At 38.9% G+C, this 18999-nt stretch overlaps 1 protein-coding gene across 1 annotated transcript; it reads right to left on the reverse strand.

The window, feature by feature from the left end:
* Window positions 1-10088: 10088 nt before the first annotated feature.
* Window positions 10089-15936, reverse strand: arl14ep (ADP-ribosylation factor-like 14 effector protein). The gene is made up of 5 exons (XM_053319114.1): window positions 15769-15936; window positions 14221-14416; window positions 13973-14098; window positions 12191-12231; window positions 10089-10608 (listed from the first exon to the last, which is right to left on the reverse strand). The coding sequence occupies exons 1-5, from the start codon at window positions 15837-15839 to the stop codon at window positions 10380-10382; spliced, it is 663 nt and encodes a 220-aa protein (XP_053175089.1). The 5' UTR covers window positions 15840-15936; the 3' UTR covers window positions 10089-10379.
* Between the last annotated feature and the right edge of the window lie 3063 nt (window positions 15937-18999).

Genomic DNA, 18999 nt, shown 5'->3' on the forward strand with positions numbered 1-18999 from the left:
ACGTGACAGTTTGGTTTGTACATCTGTTCCTTCATGCTCTTCATCCAGCTCTCTTGTATGGCCTCACAACAGCCCTGGACCTGTTGCACCATCATGTTCTGTGTTAGAAGATGAGGCTGTTGCTGATTTTGACAATGGAGATAGTGGTAGCAATGCTGATCATAACAATGCCATTGTGGAGGAAAACACTGCTGAGAAGACCATTGTTGTTGACGGTGTTCGTCATGATGACATTGTGATGATTGATGTCCATGCTGCAGAATGCAGCATCCCGTACTGCATTTTTGCAGTACGGGATCAGTTTGTTGTGGCTCGCAAAAAGCTTAGATTGAAGCATCAGCAGACAAGGAGATTGAAGTCAAAGCGTCTCGTCCTTGAAAGATCTGACAAAGGTTCTTCGGAAGAAATTGCTGATCTCCAGTGAATGCGCAGCTCTTTTGGATTCTATAAATGATGTTCCAAGGGAACTTCTGAGGAGAATTCAGTTGAAGAAGAAATCTTTTGTGAAGAACTCAAACAGTTTGCGACTACTCTCTATTTCTCCTCTCCAAAAGCGTATGACTATGTCAGAGAGAAGTTCAATTTTGCTTTGCCACATCCCAAAACTATTTGCAGATGGTACAGTAGTGTCTCGGCAGATCCTGGATTTACTGTTGCATCTTTTACAGCTCTGGAAAGTCATGTCTCTGAGAAGAGGAAGGAGGGAAAGGAAACCATCTGTTCACTGATGGTGGATGAAATGTACATTCACCAACAAACAGAGTTTGCGGGGACCAAATTCATGGCTACGTTGACATTGGTGCAAAACACAGTAGCCTCATAGGCATTTGTCATCATGGTTGCGGCCATCAGTGAGTCTAGAGACTATATATGTACTTTGTAGTTTTTTATAACTCTGATGTTTACTGTTTTGTTTCATTGTGTCTTTATGCTTTGGCAACATAGTCTTTGTGACAATCATGCCAATAAAGCTGAATTGAATTGAATTGAGTCATGGAAGATCCCCATTGCATACTTCTTGATCAGCAGCTTGACTGGGGCAGAGAGTGAATTTAACCCGGGAGAGCCTTTCTCGCCTTCATGCAATTGGAGTCACAGCTGAAGTGTTGGAAACAGAAGATGGGAAACAGATCAGATGGCAGTACATTGAAGAACTCCACAAACTTCAAGAAAAGGAAGGTCTTTGACTAGGCAACAAGCTGAGAATGGCACACATCCATTGGCGACAACAAAAAGTGAAGGTCCACCTTGCAGCCCAACTGTTCAGCAGCAGTGTGACTGATACCCTACAGTACTGTGAGCAAGAACTGAAGTATCCACAGTTCAGAGGATGCCTGGCCACAGCTCAGTTCTTGCGAACAATTGATGCATCTTTCGACGTCCTCAATAGCCGCAATCCATTCGAGAAAGGACTCAAAGCACCACTGAAGCCATCAACTAAAGCTCGTGCCAGGGCTATTTTGGAATAGGCAGAGACATGTCTCTGTGGGCTCAAGGTTAAAAACAAGAGCAACAATTGGGTCTACATGCACGCCACTCAGAAGAAGACCCCCATTTTAAGCTTCATTGCTTGTGGTAGAAGTGTGATAAACATCTATGAAGATCTTGTGGAGAGACCAGGTACACCATACAGATACCTTCTGACATACAAGCTGAGTCAGTCTCTGAATACAAAGAAGGTTTCCTGCATGCAGTGTTCACAGGCACTGACATCAAAAGACTCGGACTCCACACATCCTTTTCTGGCGTTGAAGAACAGAGGTGACCTGGTGAGTGGCCTTTAAACTAAGACAGGCCTTGAATAACTGTTTCGAAACGTGTTTTATCAATGTTTTTGTGTATTTTAGGAAACAAGATTTAATATTTCATCACATACTTCATGCTCTGTTCATCACACCTGTGTTTTGATAACTCAAAGAATGATATGAACGGCGACATGTAAGATCTGCACTCATAATGTTTAATTACATTCTTGTTTGCTGTGTACCTAACAACATGTTAAAAGTTTGCAGGACGATTAACCCTATACCTTGTTAGAACAAAATGTCTCAATGCCAAAATGCAGCATATATTGAGGTTAATGCCATTGACTGACTTTCAGTCTACTCATCTTGTTTCTTGCCTCCTCAGTTCACATCTCATGCGGAACTGACACAACGTGAGAAACGAAACGACTACAGTCCTTTCTTGAAATACATGGACAACACAAGACAGGAAATCTTTAAATTACCCTGACATTAAGCATATTTGTTGATGTTCTTACACCGCAGAACACTGTTTTTACAATTTTTTTGGCTCAGGATATTTTCTTCTGAAAGATAAAGAAATAATTCCAATAGATGTATTGTTTTTGACAATGAAATGAACAAGACTTGCAAAAACCTTACTGAAGTAATGTTACTTGGTGTGTACCTACTGCCCTTAACAGTATATGAACAGTTAAAAACACCCAATGATAACGTTAGCTATTTTCCACCTGCTCGTGTGCTAACGTTAGCTTTTGAACTACTGTAACAGCACGTCAATACTATAGACTGTGTAAAACAATACAGGCAACAGTTAACATTAGCATTTAACATTAGCTTCAACGTTACATTACACACGTAACTAACGTTACTCCTCTCATATTTGCTGATTGTATGCATGTATGCAGGGCTTGAAATTCACTTTTTCATTTACTAGCCACTTGGCTAGTAAATATATTCTGGGTTGGATAAAAATGTTCAAAAGAGAACGAACAAGTGAATTTAAAAACAAGTAGCCTTTTTTGTTATTAGCTCCTAAGTGTCTTTGGGCACACTCACACTAGGGCCAGTCGTTCCGTACCGTGCTGAAGCACGAATGTCCCCCCTCCCCCACTCACATTACCTCAAACCCAAGTGTACTCAAGCATGGTTGCCTCCGACACATGCGTTGGGCAAAAACATATAAGACAGTTTACTGGCGCGCAGGTGGTCGAGTGGTTAGAGCGCATGCCATATACGCAGCCGACCCCGGTTCGAATCCCGATCCGATCCCTGTTCATGTGCTGTGCGCCGGTAAAACACAATACAGCCGATCAATTAACACAACGCGCTATGATTAAAAAGTGCAAGCTTGTTCTTCTGAGTCATGACTCATGCCTGTGTAGTATGCAGTACTACAGATACTTGTGTAAAAAAGACATGTACTGATTCAACACTTTACGCCAGTAAAAGTAAGACGTAGTGTAATGATTCAGAAGTCGCCAAATGACTTACTTTAATGAATTTTGTTAGTTTATATAATGCAGATTTGTAAAATATTACTTTTATGAGGGTCACAGTCACAGACAATAAACTTAGCCTTTCATAATTGTGGTAGCAACCGTGCAGCAGATGTAATAAAGTCCACACAGTACGCTGGATGCAAACTATTATTAAGCCTATAGCCTATCCATTATAATGTTGATGGACATAAATTGAGTTCTTTTGCCTTAATAATGATAAAATAATACACAAAAAATGGTCAGACTGGGAACCCATATATGCATGATGTCTGCGCGTTGCATTTAGTGTTGCTTGAAATGACCAGGGCTCAGCTAATGTTGACTTTTAAAAATCGTCGTTTTCCCAGGATTCCTGGGAAAATTGGCTTCTTTTTTCGGGATTTAAGACTAACAACCTAGCCTGTCTTAAGACAACCATAAGACAACCATAAGACACCAGCTAAACCATGTAAGGAACTGTACAGTGTGCCCCATGCTGGTCAAATTTAGAGACATTGCATTGGTCCATTCTCGCCAGTTCTTCTGAGTGTTCACTATTCAGTCTTCTAGCCAAGTGGAGAGATAGCTAAAAATCTGTCTCGCCAATTGAGGAATTTGGGTCGCAAATGGTGAGTGTTCATTTCAAGCCCTGCATGTATGCAATTAGCTATGTCACGTTACTAAGCTACTTTAACACTTGGCTGTAAAGTTTATCTGAAATTGTGGGAGCTAATTTGGTTAGCATTACCTCCTGTATGCGGTTAGGTTGCCGATGTGTGGGTAAGCAGGCGTGCTGCGTGCACAATGTCCTCGAGATCCAGCCCTCGCAACCTCCCCCGCTCCGCCTCATGCCCTTCCTGATGCCCATAAGTAAAATCTGTGTTTTTATTTTTCCCGGCATGTAGCTACCGGAAATTTTTAAGATGGCATTGCTCAGATCCGAAACTATTGGCCTCCGAGCAGCAGTCCACAAACTAATGGGTGTTCCGTCCATTTCTTATATACAGTCTATGGATATTAGGACCAATATGTCGACAGCAAAAATTAGGAGTTTGTGTTCCTGATGTGTGAAGGCGACCTGTCTTCTTCACAACTCTGCGAGAGAGGCCATCAGGGTTCGGGAGACCTTCAAAGCATTCTTCTCTTCAGAGGGAGTGGTCCCATGGCAAGATAACATCTAGTGCACAAGCACCCCAAAAACGGCTCTTTTAAGAGCCACCCAAATACAACTATTGAGCAATACTCCTGCAATATAACTACCACAATTTATGTATACCAATCACTGTGCATGTAACATCAATTCATACCATACTGACACATCTGATATTATACCATTCAACTTTCTTTTCTTTACTTTAACCTTTATTTAGAAACTGGCCTTCAATCTCTCATTGCACTTTAAAGAATATATGTGAAAGAATGACATGAGAAGAAAGTCAATAAATATATTTGTTTATATAAAAATACACAAGTAAAACAACAACAACAAAAAATACAATAGAAAAGAAAAAGCAGCCTAGCTCATTCCCTCAATAGGTTGTCACCCCGGCTACTCAAGGAGGTCCATATTTAAAGTGATTGAAGTGGATTCATAAATTAATTTGTGAATTTGGAATTTTACATATTCTCTTTGCAGGGGTGGCAGCCTATGGAGGGAAGGAGCCAGGCTGACTAGGAACGGCTCCTCTTCTCTCCAGGCACGTGGTGGTGGTGGTGGGGGCAGGTGCCCTCTGGAGACTCCGTATGAGGAGTGCCTCGATTAAACTCTCTCTCTCCCCAACATCCATCTCCTTCCCTCTCTTCCTCTTCCCTGTCCGTGCAACTGTATGAAATCAAAATCAAAACATTCAGTCTGATATAGTTTGTAAAGGTTAATTTTCTATTTGGACTTGAGACCTACAAATAAACACAATTCAACTTTTGTACAGTACATACCACTGGCTGAAGCAGGAGCTGTGTCCTCGCTGTCACTCAAGGATTGATCTATAAAAGAGAAATTATTATTATTTTATGAACCAAAATTATTCTACAATAGGGGTACATATAATTTGAAATGTAATGGAAACAAATGTGACAGAAACAATACAGAAAGAAATGGGTCTATTGCCTACTGAAATTGAAACTGTTTTTACATGTACTGTGACATTGATACTGCATATGTGTCTGTCTTCACTTAACCAACCGTCATAAACTGCCTCTCCTGATGGCCCTGCTTCTCCTGTTGGCCGTGTCTCTGCCTCACCATCCATACTCAAAGATGAATTCTCTGTGGTCCAGTCTTCCTCAAACCCCTCACCCATGTTGCCAATGGTTTTTCTGGGAGTGGTAAAGGGTTAGAGACAGGACCGCAGAGAAACGCCATTTTTTAAGTGGCCCTCCTGCCAACCCGCTCCTCCTTTCTCCTTCCCTTTTTTTCTTTAAATAAGTGTCCTTCAGACCCTTCCACTTTTTACGATACACCTCAACTGCAAACACACACACAGACATACACTTTTTATAATTAGCATCTAACCAAATTAAATATTCAGACAATGAAAACATTCACACATAAACTGAAACTTGTATCCTGCCAAGCGGGACAGTCTGCTGTGCTAGTGCTAACCAACGCTAACGTTTCATTCATAGAGAAACACGGTCATTAACGTGGTAAAACAAGCCACAGATAGTCTCAGAACTTACCAGAGTGTCCCACCTCGACACTAACTTTGGCCCATGCCTCTTCTTTTTTATACCTGTTTCGGTAAAATGTAGCAGCCGTATCATAGAGGGCCAGGAGTCCACATACGGCAACGATCAGTTTTTCCTTCATCTTTCTGTACAAGCTTACGTGCTTACGTCACGGATGTGACGTCGGGAGAAACTTGCCGCTGATAGGATGTCGAGGCACGATGTCGCCTGAAAAGTTCAATTTTTCCAACTTTATTCGCGCCACTTCAGATGCTTCATCTGCGGCGCGAATGGTTGCCAGAAGCTCCATTCGCGCCGCCTGAAGTGAAATCGCGTGTTACTGTTATCGCACCATTTATATAGATTTTCTATGTAGACTTACTGCTCAATTCGCGTCAGACGCTTTTGGTGTGACCGCCCCATCAGACATAGCGTTTCTGGTAGAGGTGGTGACTTTGATTGACAGGTGACACTTGGTAGGGGGCGGGGTTTCAGCGAACTCGGCGGCCACGCCCACAGTGTTTGGGAGCAGAGAAAGAGACTGAGTTTTACACAACTTTGAAGCCTAATTATATATATGGCAATTTTTTTAATCATTCAAATTTGGCAGGGTGGTTAACAACACACATTTCTGTGGTATGTTAAACTCAGAACACATATTTATTCTTACTTTACACAGACTTTAAATTGATTATCAAAGTTGTTGATTAATTTTCTGTAGATTGATTAACTGACTAATTGTTTCAGCACTGCTTCTGTTTACTAAAGTAAGCTGGTGATTTCTGACGTTACTGTAAGGTTGGGGTGACAGCTTCATTATTTGATCATTGCTGTCAAATATCCAGAAGGATGTCAGACCTATTGGCACCAACTCTTCTGTCACATCTCCAGTTCAATGTGGACACTGCAGGCTGGATCGCTGCTGACAGATTCAGTCCGTTCAGGTCGTCGGTGTCCTTTAATAGTGGCTTGTTTTTATCCAGCAGCTCCCAGGGGGTTTGTGCTCTTCCTCCACTAATGACTGCCGTAGCCAATACTTGGATGGACATTTTATCAAGTTTATAGACGGGTCTGTCCTTCTTACTCCTCTGCTGGAGGGAGGAAATGGACACGGTCATGAAGTGGATGGCTTTGTGTCAGGCTATGATGAATTCTTCCTTGAGTTGTTTTTTTCTAAAACTAAGGACATTAGATTTTAGAAGGTTATATACAGTACAGCCTGGTCCCAAGAATGCTATTAATGTGATTTATCACTATAGCTCATCATTGGCTGTTAAAGCACACAAGGCTCCAAATGGATATGTACTCGAGGAATTCACAAGAGAAAAGTTTTAATTTGGATAAAAGTTATTTTGCTGTTGTGCTTTCTTGTATTTGTTTAAAGTTTTTTTTAATGGTTTCATGGTTTGGCAGGTTGCATATTTAATTAATGAGTGATGGAAAAATCCAGTGAGAGTACTGGTGTGAGTGAGGCATAACAGCATAACAGGCTAAAGTGTTTAAAAGTCAGAGCTGTTACTGTCCACTGAAAGAACCGGTAATTCATTCATCCCCACAGCAACCGAGCTGCTTTGTGTTGGCAAATGAAATTATGTCACCTATTAACAAGAGTCAACAGCCACACTAGAAGTCCTGTGAGGCTGCACCTAGGCTTCAGTGAAAGACTGTGGCTATGCTAAAGCAGGTATGTTTACCATTATAAGATGATAGGATGCTAACATTTGCCAACTAGCATGCCCAAAAGTACAACTGAGGCAGATAGGAATGTGTAAATTTAGCAGGCTTTGTGACATTTGGTATATTTGACCAGATGTCAGCTCAGTGAATCACTAAAGTTATTAGCATTCATCCTCTAGAGCCAAATTTCATAGGAATCCTTTAAATAGTTGTTGAAATATCTCAGTCTCGACTTAAGTGGTGGATCCCCTGCTCGACACGATCTAAAAACTTGACAAAACATTCATTTCTGAAACTCTTTACCACCTAAAAATCTGGTCATTTGAACTCAAAAATCTTTTAAGTAATGAGCAAATGAAATGCTTTCAGAGCAAAATGTCCTGATATTCTTCCTCACATCAGCATAGTAATAACTCATGAGCTCGATATTCTGCCCAGCTGCCAGTATGGGAGAATAGGTGTCATTTTAAAAAAAAAAAAAAAAAAAAAGGCTGAATATCTGCAGTGGGTGCAACATCAGTTTCTGCACTGATAAAATATTTGAACTTGAACTTAGTTAAGTTCGGAACAAAACTTCAGTTCCTTTGATGAATGACTTGTTTGCATCGACTCACTCTCTCTAATCGACTTAGCTTTATAAATATTAATAAGCTTCATTTATATGTAGGCCTTTAAAAATGAGCCGTAAAATACATTATAAAGGGAGTGCTGATCAAAACACAGCGAATGCATCAGAACAGCACACTATACACTTATTAAAACAGTTTTTAATTATGTAATTTTAAGCTGATTTCACACCAGAGTTGCTCTGTAAGAAGATTATGACTAGAATAATAGATAAATATAAATACACCACTGCAATTGCTCAAAGTTGAAGTTTTGACAGGACCATACTTGTTTCAATCTTCACCCTCGATTTGTTCTGACTCATGCTGTCAATGTTTCCTGAAAAATAAGCAGAGGATATGCAGGCAAAGCAACCCTGGACTGCATTGACACTTAACCTACAGCTGAGCTCAAGGACAGCAGGATGTGCAAAAAAAAAAAAAGAGAGACATTACTGTCTGAGCTGATCTGCAAGTCTTTCTTTAGCCGGAGTGATGAACTGCTGTGTCATGCTGCCTTCCTGCTGCCTTTGGTCAGTATTAGTATGAAGTCAGTGATCATCAGGCAAACATTAAAGCAGAAATAAAGTTATTTACATTTTACAAGGGCATTTATTAACCATATAAATTACTGAGAAGATTATAAACATGTTAAATTATGCTTTAATCACTTTAAAGGGCTGGGCATTGCTCACTATAACACATATTATGAAATTAAAACCTTTTACCTTCATCTATGTCTGAACACTGGACAGACAGTTGTTCGGCCCTGACTGACTTGTTATTTTTCCGTTTCCACTGATTCATTTAGTTAATTTAATTTGGTGATTTAGTGAAGCTAATAGTCATACAGGAGTTTACTTTTTTCAGCAGAGATATAAACTTCTGTTTCTAAAACCTGCATCCAGTTAAAAACACTGATATTTTCAAATGGTGTTTCAGAGCTTTTCTCTTTCCTTTCTTTTTGTAAACAAACTTTTTTGGTATCTATTGAAAGCATTTGGCCTTTTTTGAGGGATTAACGCTTTCCAAATTCCAAGCTAACATTTTCTAATTGTGAGGTGACGTCCCTGCAGAGACAGGATGTTTGAGAGGAGCAAGGAAGGCCTCACATGTGGAGCTTCAACACTATAAAGACTAACATGTTTGTGTTTGTATGATGAGAAAGAGTACAAACCTACAGCAGGGTTAGAAAAGTACAAGCATGAAGGAATGTAGTTGCACGCTTGTAGCCACAATGAAATATTTTTACTAAATGTGAAAATTATAATGTGTATTAAATTATGTATGATGACAAATTCATAGGAACAAACATAACCAGTCAGTGAATTGGGGAATCTGTTAGTTTTGAAGGTCAAACTGTGGTTGACTAGAGATGCTGATGTTGATGATTTTAATGTAATAAAGCTGTACCTTGTGTATTACTATGTATAGATGAGAGCAGCACATTTGGGCACTTTACCCTTACATCCTACCCCTCGGGTGGGTTTGACACAAGATGGATCTCGCCCAAGTTCCCAACTTGGAATTCCAGCTTGAATGACCGTCTCATCGCAGTCTTCCATGACGGAGATTGCTCCCCCAACCCCTTCCAACCCCTCCCTTTGAGATCCAAGGACAATGAATGTCAGTCTCTCATTAATTAACATCACGTTGTAAAATGAACTGAACCGCAGATTATGGAAAACAATTTCTGGTGACCTAATGTTAGTTGTCATTTTGAATGTAAAATGATTTATTGTATTGTTTCCTAAGTAGAAATGTAGGATACTGAATTGTGTAAAACCAGAAAAAACAGAGGAATAAAGTAGAATTTGGGATTTAACTAAGACAGGTTTTTTACACTAAAAACTCAGGTTCACTTATTCCCACTTCTGCAGCTCAGCCATATATCATTGAGGACTTTCTTTATTAGCACAGATTGGCACATAAGAAATGTTTTATTGGTGAAAGAAAAAGGCTTAACAGTAATAACGCTTCTATGAACAATAAAAATGAACATGTAACATTCAGCAGAATACTCACATTGTTGTGCACAGCTCTCTACCTTATGCAGAGACTGCAAAACCTAATAAATATCAGTGAACCTTTATAGAAGATTCCTTCACAGTCTTGAATGGTCCATCAGCTCAACTCAGGTTTTTAGTTCCCAGAAGCCCACTGACTTCATGATTGAGCCTTTAAATCCCAAGATTCACTGCTAATTACACAGCAAACTTGTTCCGGATGATCTCTCCGCCCTCCACCTCCACTTGCTCGTAAAGCCACTTCCTGTCGCAGCGGCACTCCACCCCGCACTTGCGCGAGCAGCACTCAGGGCACGGGTAGAAGCAGCCCATACAATCCACATCCAGACAGTCACACATGTCCTTGCCGTTGCTCAGCAGTCGGCCTTTTCCGTCGTACACTCTGCTCTTCCCTCCGACCGTTTGCCTGCACGATCAAAAGGAAACACTGACATGACTGAGTGACCTGCTGGCTCTCATAACACTATTACATTTTTTAATAGGGGGCATCAGTTTTGTTTTATCTGACAGTATAAAATGATCACAGCTGAATTAAAGACTATCTCTGAATAAATTTACATCTTTTATGGTTCAGCGTTATGATGTCTGCATCCACTGCAGTCAGGCTCTAATAATTAATATGATGAAGCTTTCAGTAAGCAGCGGTGGAAACCTGGGAGCAGTTTTGTTTTTCACACGATTATGAAACAATGCTCAAATCTATATTTAGGTTCAATTAAGTGATTAACCAGCCAAGAGCCCGATGGAAAGCCTCTAACCTCTAAAAACTCTTATAGGATTGGATCTCTTCAGTTTGGGATGTTCAGTATATTCCAGCTTTTGTCCTCATAAAGCGCTACAATTAGGATTTTTGCTGCACTAACTTTTCATAAACCTTTTAACTATTTGATTCTTTAACCTTCATGTCGTCCTCCTGGGTCAAATTGACCCCATCTGTTTTGACCCTTCCTTCCTTCTTTCTTTCTTTCTGTCTTTCTTTCCTTCCTTCCTTCCTTCTGCTCTTCCCTCCCTTCCTCCTGTCCTTCTTTCCTTCCCTCCTCCCTTCATTCATTCTTTCTTCCCTTCCCTCCTTCCTTCCTTCCTACCTTCCCCCTCCCTCCGACCTTCCTTCCTCCCTCTCTTCCTCCTTCCTTTCCTTCCTCTCTTCCTTCTGTCCTTCCTACCTTCCTTCCTTTCCTCCCTCCTTCCTTCCTTCCTTTCCTCCCTCCTTCCTTCCTTTCCTCCCTCCTTCCTTCCTTCCTTCCTCCCTCCCTCCTACCTTCCTTCCTCCCTCCCTCCTTTCTTTCCTTCCTTCCTTCCTCCCTCCCTCCCTCCCTCCCTCATTCCTTCCTTATTCCTTCCTTCCTTCCTCCCTCCCTCCCTCATTCCTTCCTTATTCCTTCCTTCCTAACTTCCTTCCTTGACTCGAGGACAACAGGAGGGTTAAATATCACATAATGAACTACCTGCTGGAACACAACTTTATTTTTCCTGAGATGACTACCGGTAGTTTTTACTAGAAAGGAGACATCATTTTCTTTCCTACTGTGCTCCTTAGAGGCAGCTGTGGTAGTGGACAAACAAGCAAGGAGCTATTTAAGAACATACTGCCTCTCTCTCCCCCTGACATTCTGGGAAAATAATCATACTCAAATAAATAAGTTATTTAAAACTCTGCTGTACCTTTGATATTGGCTCAAGAACATAATAACGTGTATGAGTAAATAACAACAGAAATGTAAGGTATGTAATCAACAGCTGTTTTTTCTGTATACAAATCTTTTTGTTTACATTTTTTGCTACACAAAGTGTCATAATAGTCAAAAATGATAAATAGGGTCAGAAGAGGAAGCACATTATCCACTTTAACACAGGCTTCATTCCTACATGTACGTAACTAAGTGAGTGATTGAAGCAGAACAGCAGGTTTATCTCAGCACTAATTCTTCTATCATCTAATTCAGTGGTGCTACAGTGAGGAATGAAGAAACATCTGTACAGTGTCTCACCTGTCAGACATCTGTTTTCCTCCACGGCCGCCTCGTCCCCCCTGTGACAAAAAGAAATAAGAACATTTGATATAAAAGGTAAGTTATCTGAAAAATGCCAGTTGTATATCAATAATGACATTTATTTTATTGATACATTTAATAAACTCAATGATTGTTTCAAGGACAGAGCTGAAAGGGAAGTTGCATCATGATGTTGTACAGAAATGTCTTCATAAAACTTTTTTATTTTCCCTTGAAAGCATTAACTGTAAACTCAGCTTGAGCTTGTTACTGTTCTCATTATACTCCAGAGAGTCTGAGAGCAGCAACTGCAGAGAGAACTATACACACTTAATAAGACTGCAGTATCAGTTGTCCTTCTGGTTTTTATTTGATGGTGTATTTACTGTTCTCTTAACTGATATATGTTGACTTTTTACTATAATAAACTATAAAAATAATAATGATGATAGCATTCTTACATTGTTTTGCTGTTCAGGTGTTAATAAAGCTAGTAGCATCTTATTATCTGACTGCACAACACTTTGAAATATTGTTAAGTTACATGTTAAACTATTAATGTCTTCATCATGATTATAATTAGAACTGCAACAATTAGACCATTACTGAATCAACAGAAAATTAATTGCCAATGAATTAATCGTTTGAGTAATTTTTTTAAGAAATAAATGCTACACTCCTTTCATCGCCACACATCTGGACTATTATAATGGAGCCCTGTCTGGGGTTCCCAGCACAGTCCTGGACAGGCTCCAGTATGTGCACAACTAAGCTGCCAGGGTTCTCATCCCCCACCGAGCCCTGGCAGCACATCAACCCCGCCCTCATCCACCTTCGCTGGCTCCCCGTCAAGTCCTGCTCGGCTTACAAAATCCTCCTTCTCACCTACAAATCCCTCCCATGTTTTACCCCCCAAGTACTTGTCTGATCTCTTCCACCTCTATACTCCCTCACCGAGGCTTAGATCCTCAGGTACTGGCCAGCTCTCCGCCACCCCCACACCAACCTACAGATTCTGGGGATAAAGCTCTTCTCTGTGGCACATTCCTGAATAGTTTTTAAAAACTTCTCAAAACCCACGAGTTCAACAAGGCCTCCAATAACTCTCTTCTCTGGCAATCATTATTATTATTATCATTTCTCAGCTTAGTGTTTTAAATCTGTTGTATTTGCCTCCTATGTAAAGTAAGCTATATTAATCAAAGTCATTATTATTATTACTTGGTTCCAGCTTCTTAGATGTGAATATGTTATATGATATATGATAGTAAGATATATTTTTGGGTTGTGGACTGTTGGTCAGGACAAAACAAGATATTTTTAGGTTGCATGGTTGCATCTTGGGTTTTGGGAAATGGTTATTGACATTTTCTGACACATTAAAAACCGAATTACAAATTGACAGATTAATCTATAATGGAAATAATCATTAGCTGCAGCATTATTATAATTATTGTAGAGAATATATATAGTATAGAATAGTAGTAAGAGTAGTAGTAGTGTGGGGCAGACTAGTGATTTTGACTCATGAAGTTAAAAATGTGTACATAATTATTAAATGTTTAAGGCCATACAGATTTCATATAAACTACATTAATGTAAAAAAAATACACTCAAATCTCTAGAACTTATGCGCTCCTTCAGGTTAATATGAAGGATACAGTATTTATTGTGAGTGAGATACCACATTGAATACTGGTGTTATACAAGCTGATCATCACATCCTCTATCCATACATTATTTATGTGTGACAACAGACAACAGTAGAAGAAAACTCACCCTCATTCCGCCTCTTTTTTCTCTGCGTAGACCGGCCTCCCTTGCTCGGTCTCTGTCTGCTTGTGTTGCCACCTGATTGGCAGTGTTGGTCTCCTTTGGTGGCACCCCTCGTTTTCTAAGTTCAATCTGGAATGATTTTTACATGTCTCTTTACTTAATATAAAAATAAGACAGGATGATGAGTTTAGACTGAAAACTGCTGGGGAAGAATAGCTTATATATTTATGTATAATGTTGTGAACCCAGACCTTTGATGTATCTTGGCCCTGGTTAAATATGGTGGGCACTGCATCCTCCCTAAGAAACTGCTTTCCATTGTAGTCCCTGAAGCAGTCGGGCCGGAAATGCTCGGAGCAGAGGCAGGTGTTGGCGGTCGGGATGAAGTTTTTCATCCCCAGACTGTGCACCCATTTTGAGGCAAGTTGAGGCTTGCTGAGTGGGAACCTGTCACATAAGAAAGTGAGGAGAGGGCAGATTCAGATGCATGATGTACGACATATTTACAGGTAGGTAAAATGATCATTCTAAAGCATAACAGTTATCTTAATGGCAGCTCATCAAGCTCTAAAGATCTAAAGTCTATTTCTTGTTTGATGGACATATTAAAACAAGCAATGCATGATCTGATGCACCAACTATTGAGCAGGATTTGATGTAGCAACATTTTGACTAGACCTGTTATCATAAGTCAACAGACAGTTTAGACAGACAGCACTGTTTGTTAAATGTTAAAGTGTTCAGCTTCAGTTATTTTTGGTTTCTTCTTGTGGATTTCATGCTGTAACTATCTTAATTTAGCTCTCATAGAGGTTTCTTTGAGTCTTCATGATACTGCTGATCATCAGTCAGACATCTCTTTAATTTCTTATTTGTGTGATGAAGCATTTTGTAACCATGAAAATAAATTAAACCTGACTTTATGAATTGTGTTGCCTTGTTATGAATAAACTCAGACTCAAAATGATGAAACCATCTTTAAGACAATCAATTAGTTCAATACAACAATGACAATAAGCACTTTATAGAATGTGTGAATTTATTTTTTTACTTCAACTGCATATTATTTTAATTCATTGATGTATTTGCAGAAGCATGTTGAAGAATAGGTTCACAATACAGTCACTGGAAGAGGTTAAGATCGCCTTTAAATGCACTTTCAATGTTAGTGATGGGGGCCATAATCCAGTCATTTTACACAAAGAATAACTTAAAAGTTGATCTGAAGTTATATGAAGTATTTAGCATCAAATTTCCTCTTTGTTTTTCCTGTTGAGCTTCGGGGGAAGTATAACAAAAAGAGGGACTCTGGCACTAAAAAGACTTGATCCGTCTAATTTGAAGTTTCATATACTCATTCAAATACTTATGAAGGGATCTTTTAATGGTCAGTATGAATAAGAGGAATGATAATGGAACTGTTATCACTGTTATTTTTATGACATGCTAGAACAAATGTGAACACGTCCTTTAATAATCTTTACATTTAGACACAATGCTGTGCTGCTGTATGGTTCAATCAAAACACACACACCTATAATATCAAAGGAAATAAGCAGTAATTATACCGCAGTGTGATAATGCGTTGAGATATACTGCTACAGACATATATTAGGGTTCAATTATAACGTCAGCGTGACTTAAAAACGTGCATTAACCAGGATGAGATTTATTTGCTATGCTATGGTAATAGTAAAATTACATCTCCAACTCTCTATGTAGGTTTTTTGGTTTATAAAATAACTTGCAAATTAAAGGAGGATGAAGACACGCTGCAAACTTATACCGGTCAAACTTACCTGTAAAATCTTATTTCAGAGCCTTTCACAAACTTATTGTTACATCCTATCACCGCGCAGATGACGGGCATGGTGTCACCTTTGATTCAACTATACGATTATGGGGAAAGTTGTGCAGGAAACGTGCAAAAAAAGACAACAAACACAAGCAATGCTCGTTTGTTTGCCTTCTGCTTCTTCTTCGTCGGAGTATAAAATACATCCGCCTCTACTTCCTGTTTAGGGTAAGAAAAGTCTGACCTCTAGCGGGCATTCCGATGTAATGCAAGAGACTGGCAAAAAAAAAAAGTCCAAACCATACATTCATAATTAGCATATATATATATTTATTTATCTATCTATTTATGTATATCTATTTATGTATGTATTTATTTATTTACTGCTGCTACTTGTTTCCCCTTTTAATACATGTCACCTTGAGACAGGCTCTCCTTCTCCTCCTCCTTGATTGACAAACAATGAACAATATCCACCTTCATTTTTAACACTGCTGTCCAAATTATCAGCAACTTGATGGACAAGGCCAAATTATCAACGAAATAAAGGAGTCAATTGCACAAGTCCCTCGGGGCCCCAGATTCACTATGTGTTATTTGTTTTTGTGATTCATTGCAAATTTGTTTGGGAAATAATTTTGATAAATGTTCAAATGATCCAATATTTCACCAAAAACTACAGATTAGAGAAAAAGTCCAAAAACTGAAAACTGATTTTCGTATCACAACTTCGCTCTTCTCACCCATTAATCATCTCACAACCCCTCAGATTTATCAGGTGACCCTTTAGAAGGGCCCGACCCCTAGGTTGGCAACCACTGGACAAAACCATCTAACTGTATTCAAACTGTAGCTACAGTATTAGTAATCTCAGAAGGACAAAACAAGTAATTTTATATTGCTACTATCAGTACATTTTGCTGCTACTTATACTTAAGTAAAACTACTGTACATGTACTTTTATAAAGGTATGTGTACTTTTACTTCAGTTGGGATTTTCTGGACCTATAATGTAGCTGTATTGAGTCTGTTGTGTATACAGTTCTTTAAGTAAACTCTGACAGCTTAAAAATGGTTGGTAATAGGGGCTGTTTACAGATTCGTCCATAACAGGTTCAGCCAGTTATGCTGAATATACAACCAGTGGTGGAAGAAGTAGTCAGATTTTTTGGCTTATAAAAGCCTACTCCTACTAAATCCTACTCAAGTAAAAGTATAGAAATATTAGCGGCAAAATATCCACAAAATATTTAATTAAAATTACTAGCTTAATCCCTCTGATTTATATATAATATTATACATAACATCATTAGATTATTAATAGTGAAGCATCCGTGTGAGGGCAGCATGTTACTGTTGTAGCTGGGGGTGGAGCTAGTTTACACGTATACATATACAGTTATATGGTTTAGTCCAGTGGTTCCCTGTGTGTGTCAAATCTTCATCTGAACTCCCCTCTGACATGTGGAGTGAAAGTCTAAGGCAGCATCAAATAGAGCTAGTGAAATAAGGAACAAGTACCTCAAAGTTGTACGGAAGTACTGTAGTGGTGACTTTTTTTCCACTGGATATTGATACCACATAACCACAATCTAAACTAAAATGATACTAATGACACTGAGCTCCTTGATACCACATGACCACAATCTAAACTAAAATGATACTAATGACACTGAGCTCCTTGATACCACATGACCACAATCTAAACTAAAATGATATTAATGACACTGAGCTCCTTGATACCACATGACCACAATCTAAACTAAAATGATATTGACTACAAACCGGTAATACTGTAAAACCTGGCTTAAGTGATATTAAACTTCACTGGTGCAAGTTCCCAACAAATATCCGATTAATCACATTACTAGTAATACTGTTGTAGTGCTGGTTGATAATCTGTCCTTGTCCATCAGGCTGCTGATAAATTAGACAACAGTGTTTAACATGAAGGTCGACAGTGTCAGTCGTTTGTCAGTCCCACAGAAAGAGGAGGGTCTGACTCAGCATCCAAAGAAACTACATAGAAAAAAGTGTATTGATTTGTTGAGATGATCTTGTTGATTGCCTTGATTCTTCAACAAAAGTCATGAATGAGCCTCTTATGTTATTATTTAACAAAAAATCAATCATGTGGTATAGCCTATACCTGAAGCTTCTGGGTATTACCACAATAATACTAGAAAAATTGTCTATCCTATTTAATATATATTATATATTATTTATAAGTTATTATGCAGTGGTTTTACTTGTCCGGCCCATCTGCAACTAGACATGGTCTTAGATTTTGGATATCGTAATATCGCAATATGTCATCAGAGTTGTCTTTTCCTGGTTTCAAAGGCTGCATTACAGTAAAGTATATCATTTTCTGAACATACCAGACTGTTCTAGCTGTTCTGTTCTGTACCTTTTACCCACTTTGTCATTATATCCACATTACTGATAATTATTTATCAAAAATTTCATAGTGTAAATATTTTGTGAAGGCATCAACAGTTATCTCTTCAATATTGCTGCAGTATCGAGATCGATGTATTTTAGTCTAAAATATTGTGATATTTGATTTTGTCCATATCGCCCAGTCCTATGTATGTGGCCCTTGACCTAAAATGAGTTTCACACCCCTGCCTTTTATTGTACCTGATGTGTTTTCAGCCTGTCAGACTAAACTCTGGGCTGTAAAACTCTGAGGACAAAAGAACAATATCTGGGGTGTTTTTACAGCTGTTCAATATCAAATATGACCCCAACAGTAGTCTATGTAGGTTATGTACAGTATAAGCAAAGTCCTTCTATGTCTCTGGTATAAGGTGTTGATATAATGTATTGGATTCATATTTAATTATGGTACACAAGTCAGAATGGCAAAAAAGTGTCCCACATTACCTTAATCCACCCTATATATATTATATATTATTTATAGCAGTGGCGATTTTAGACCCTTTTTTATGGGTGGTCAAGCACCCCTAAATTTGATCTCAGCACCCCTCAAAATAAGTAAATTATTATTCTATTTTATACAACTTTAATTATTTTTGCGAGCCAGTCTGTTAGAGATGGGACAAACACTTATGCTACAGGTTCAAATGGTTTTATTTGAACAGGTCTAATGTAATTTAGATAGTTCTGTTATTAATATTGTCTTTCTCTCAGGGTTCATTAACTATCTTAGATTCCTCTCTGTAGAAATATTTCATTGTTTATTCTGAGCCATTATTATTATACACTATAG

Source organism: Scomber japonicus, chromosome 1 (genome assembly GCF_027409825.1).
Source record: "Scomber japonicus isolate fScoJap1 chromosome 1, fScoJap1.pri, whole genome shotgun sequence".
In the NCBI taxonomy this organism is placed as follows: Eukaryota; Metazoa; Chordata; class Actinopteri; order Scombriformes; family Scombridae; genus Scomber; species Scomber japonicus.

Excerpts from the sequence above, each read along its gene's own strand:
- arl14ep (XM_053319114.1), bottom strand. The coding sequence starts at position 15,839 with ATGCCCGTCATCTGCGCGGTGATAGGATGTAACAATAAGTTTGTGAAA. Across the intron at positions 14,417-15,768 it reads TCTGAAATAAGATTTTACAG|GTTCCCACTCAGCAAGCCTC; the intron begins GTAAGTTTGACC and ends CTTATGTGACAG. Across the intron at positions 12,232-13,972 it reads AAAAAAGAGGCGGAATGAGG|GGGGGACGAGGCGGCCGTGG; the intron begins GTGAGTTTTCTT and ends TTTTTGTCACAG.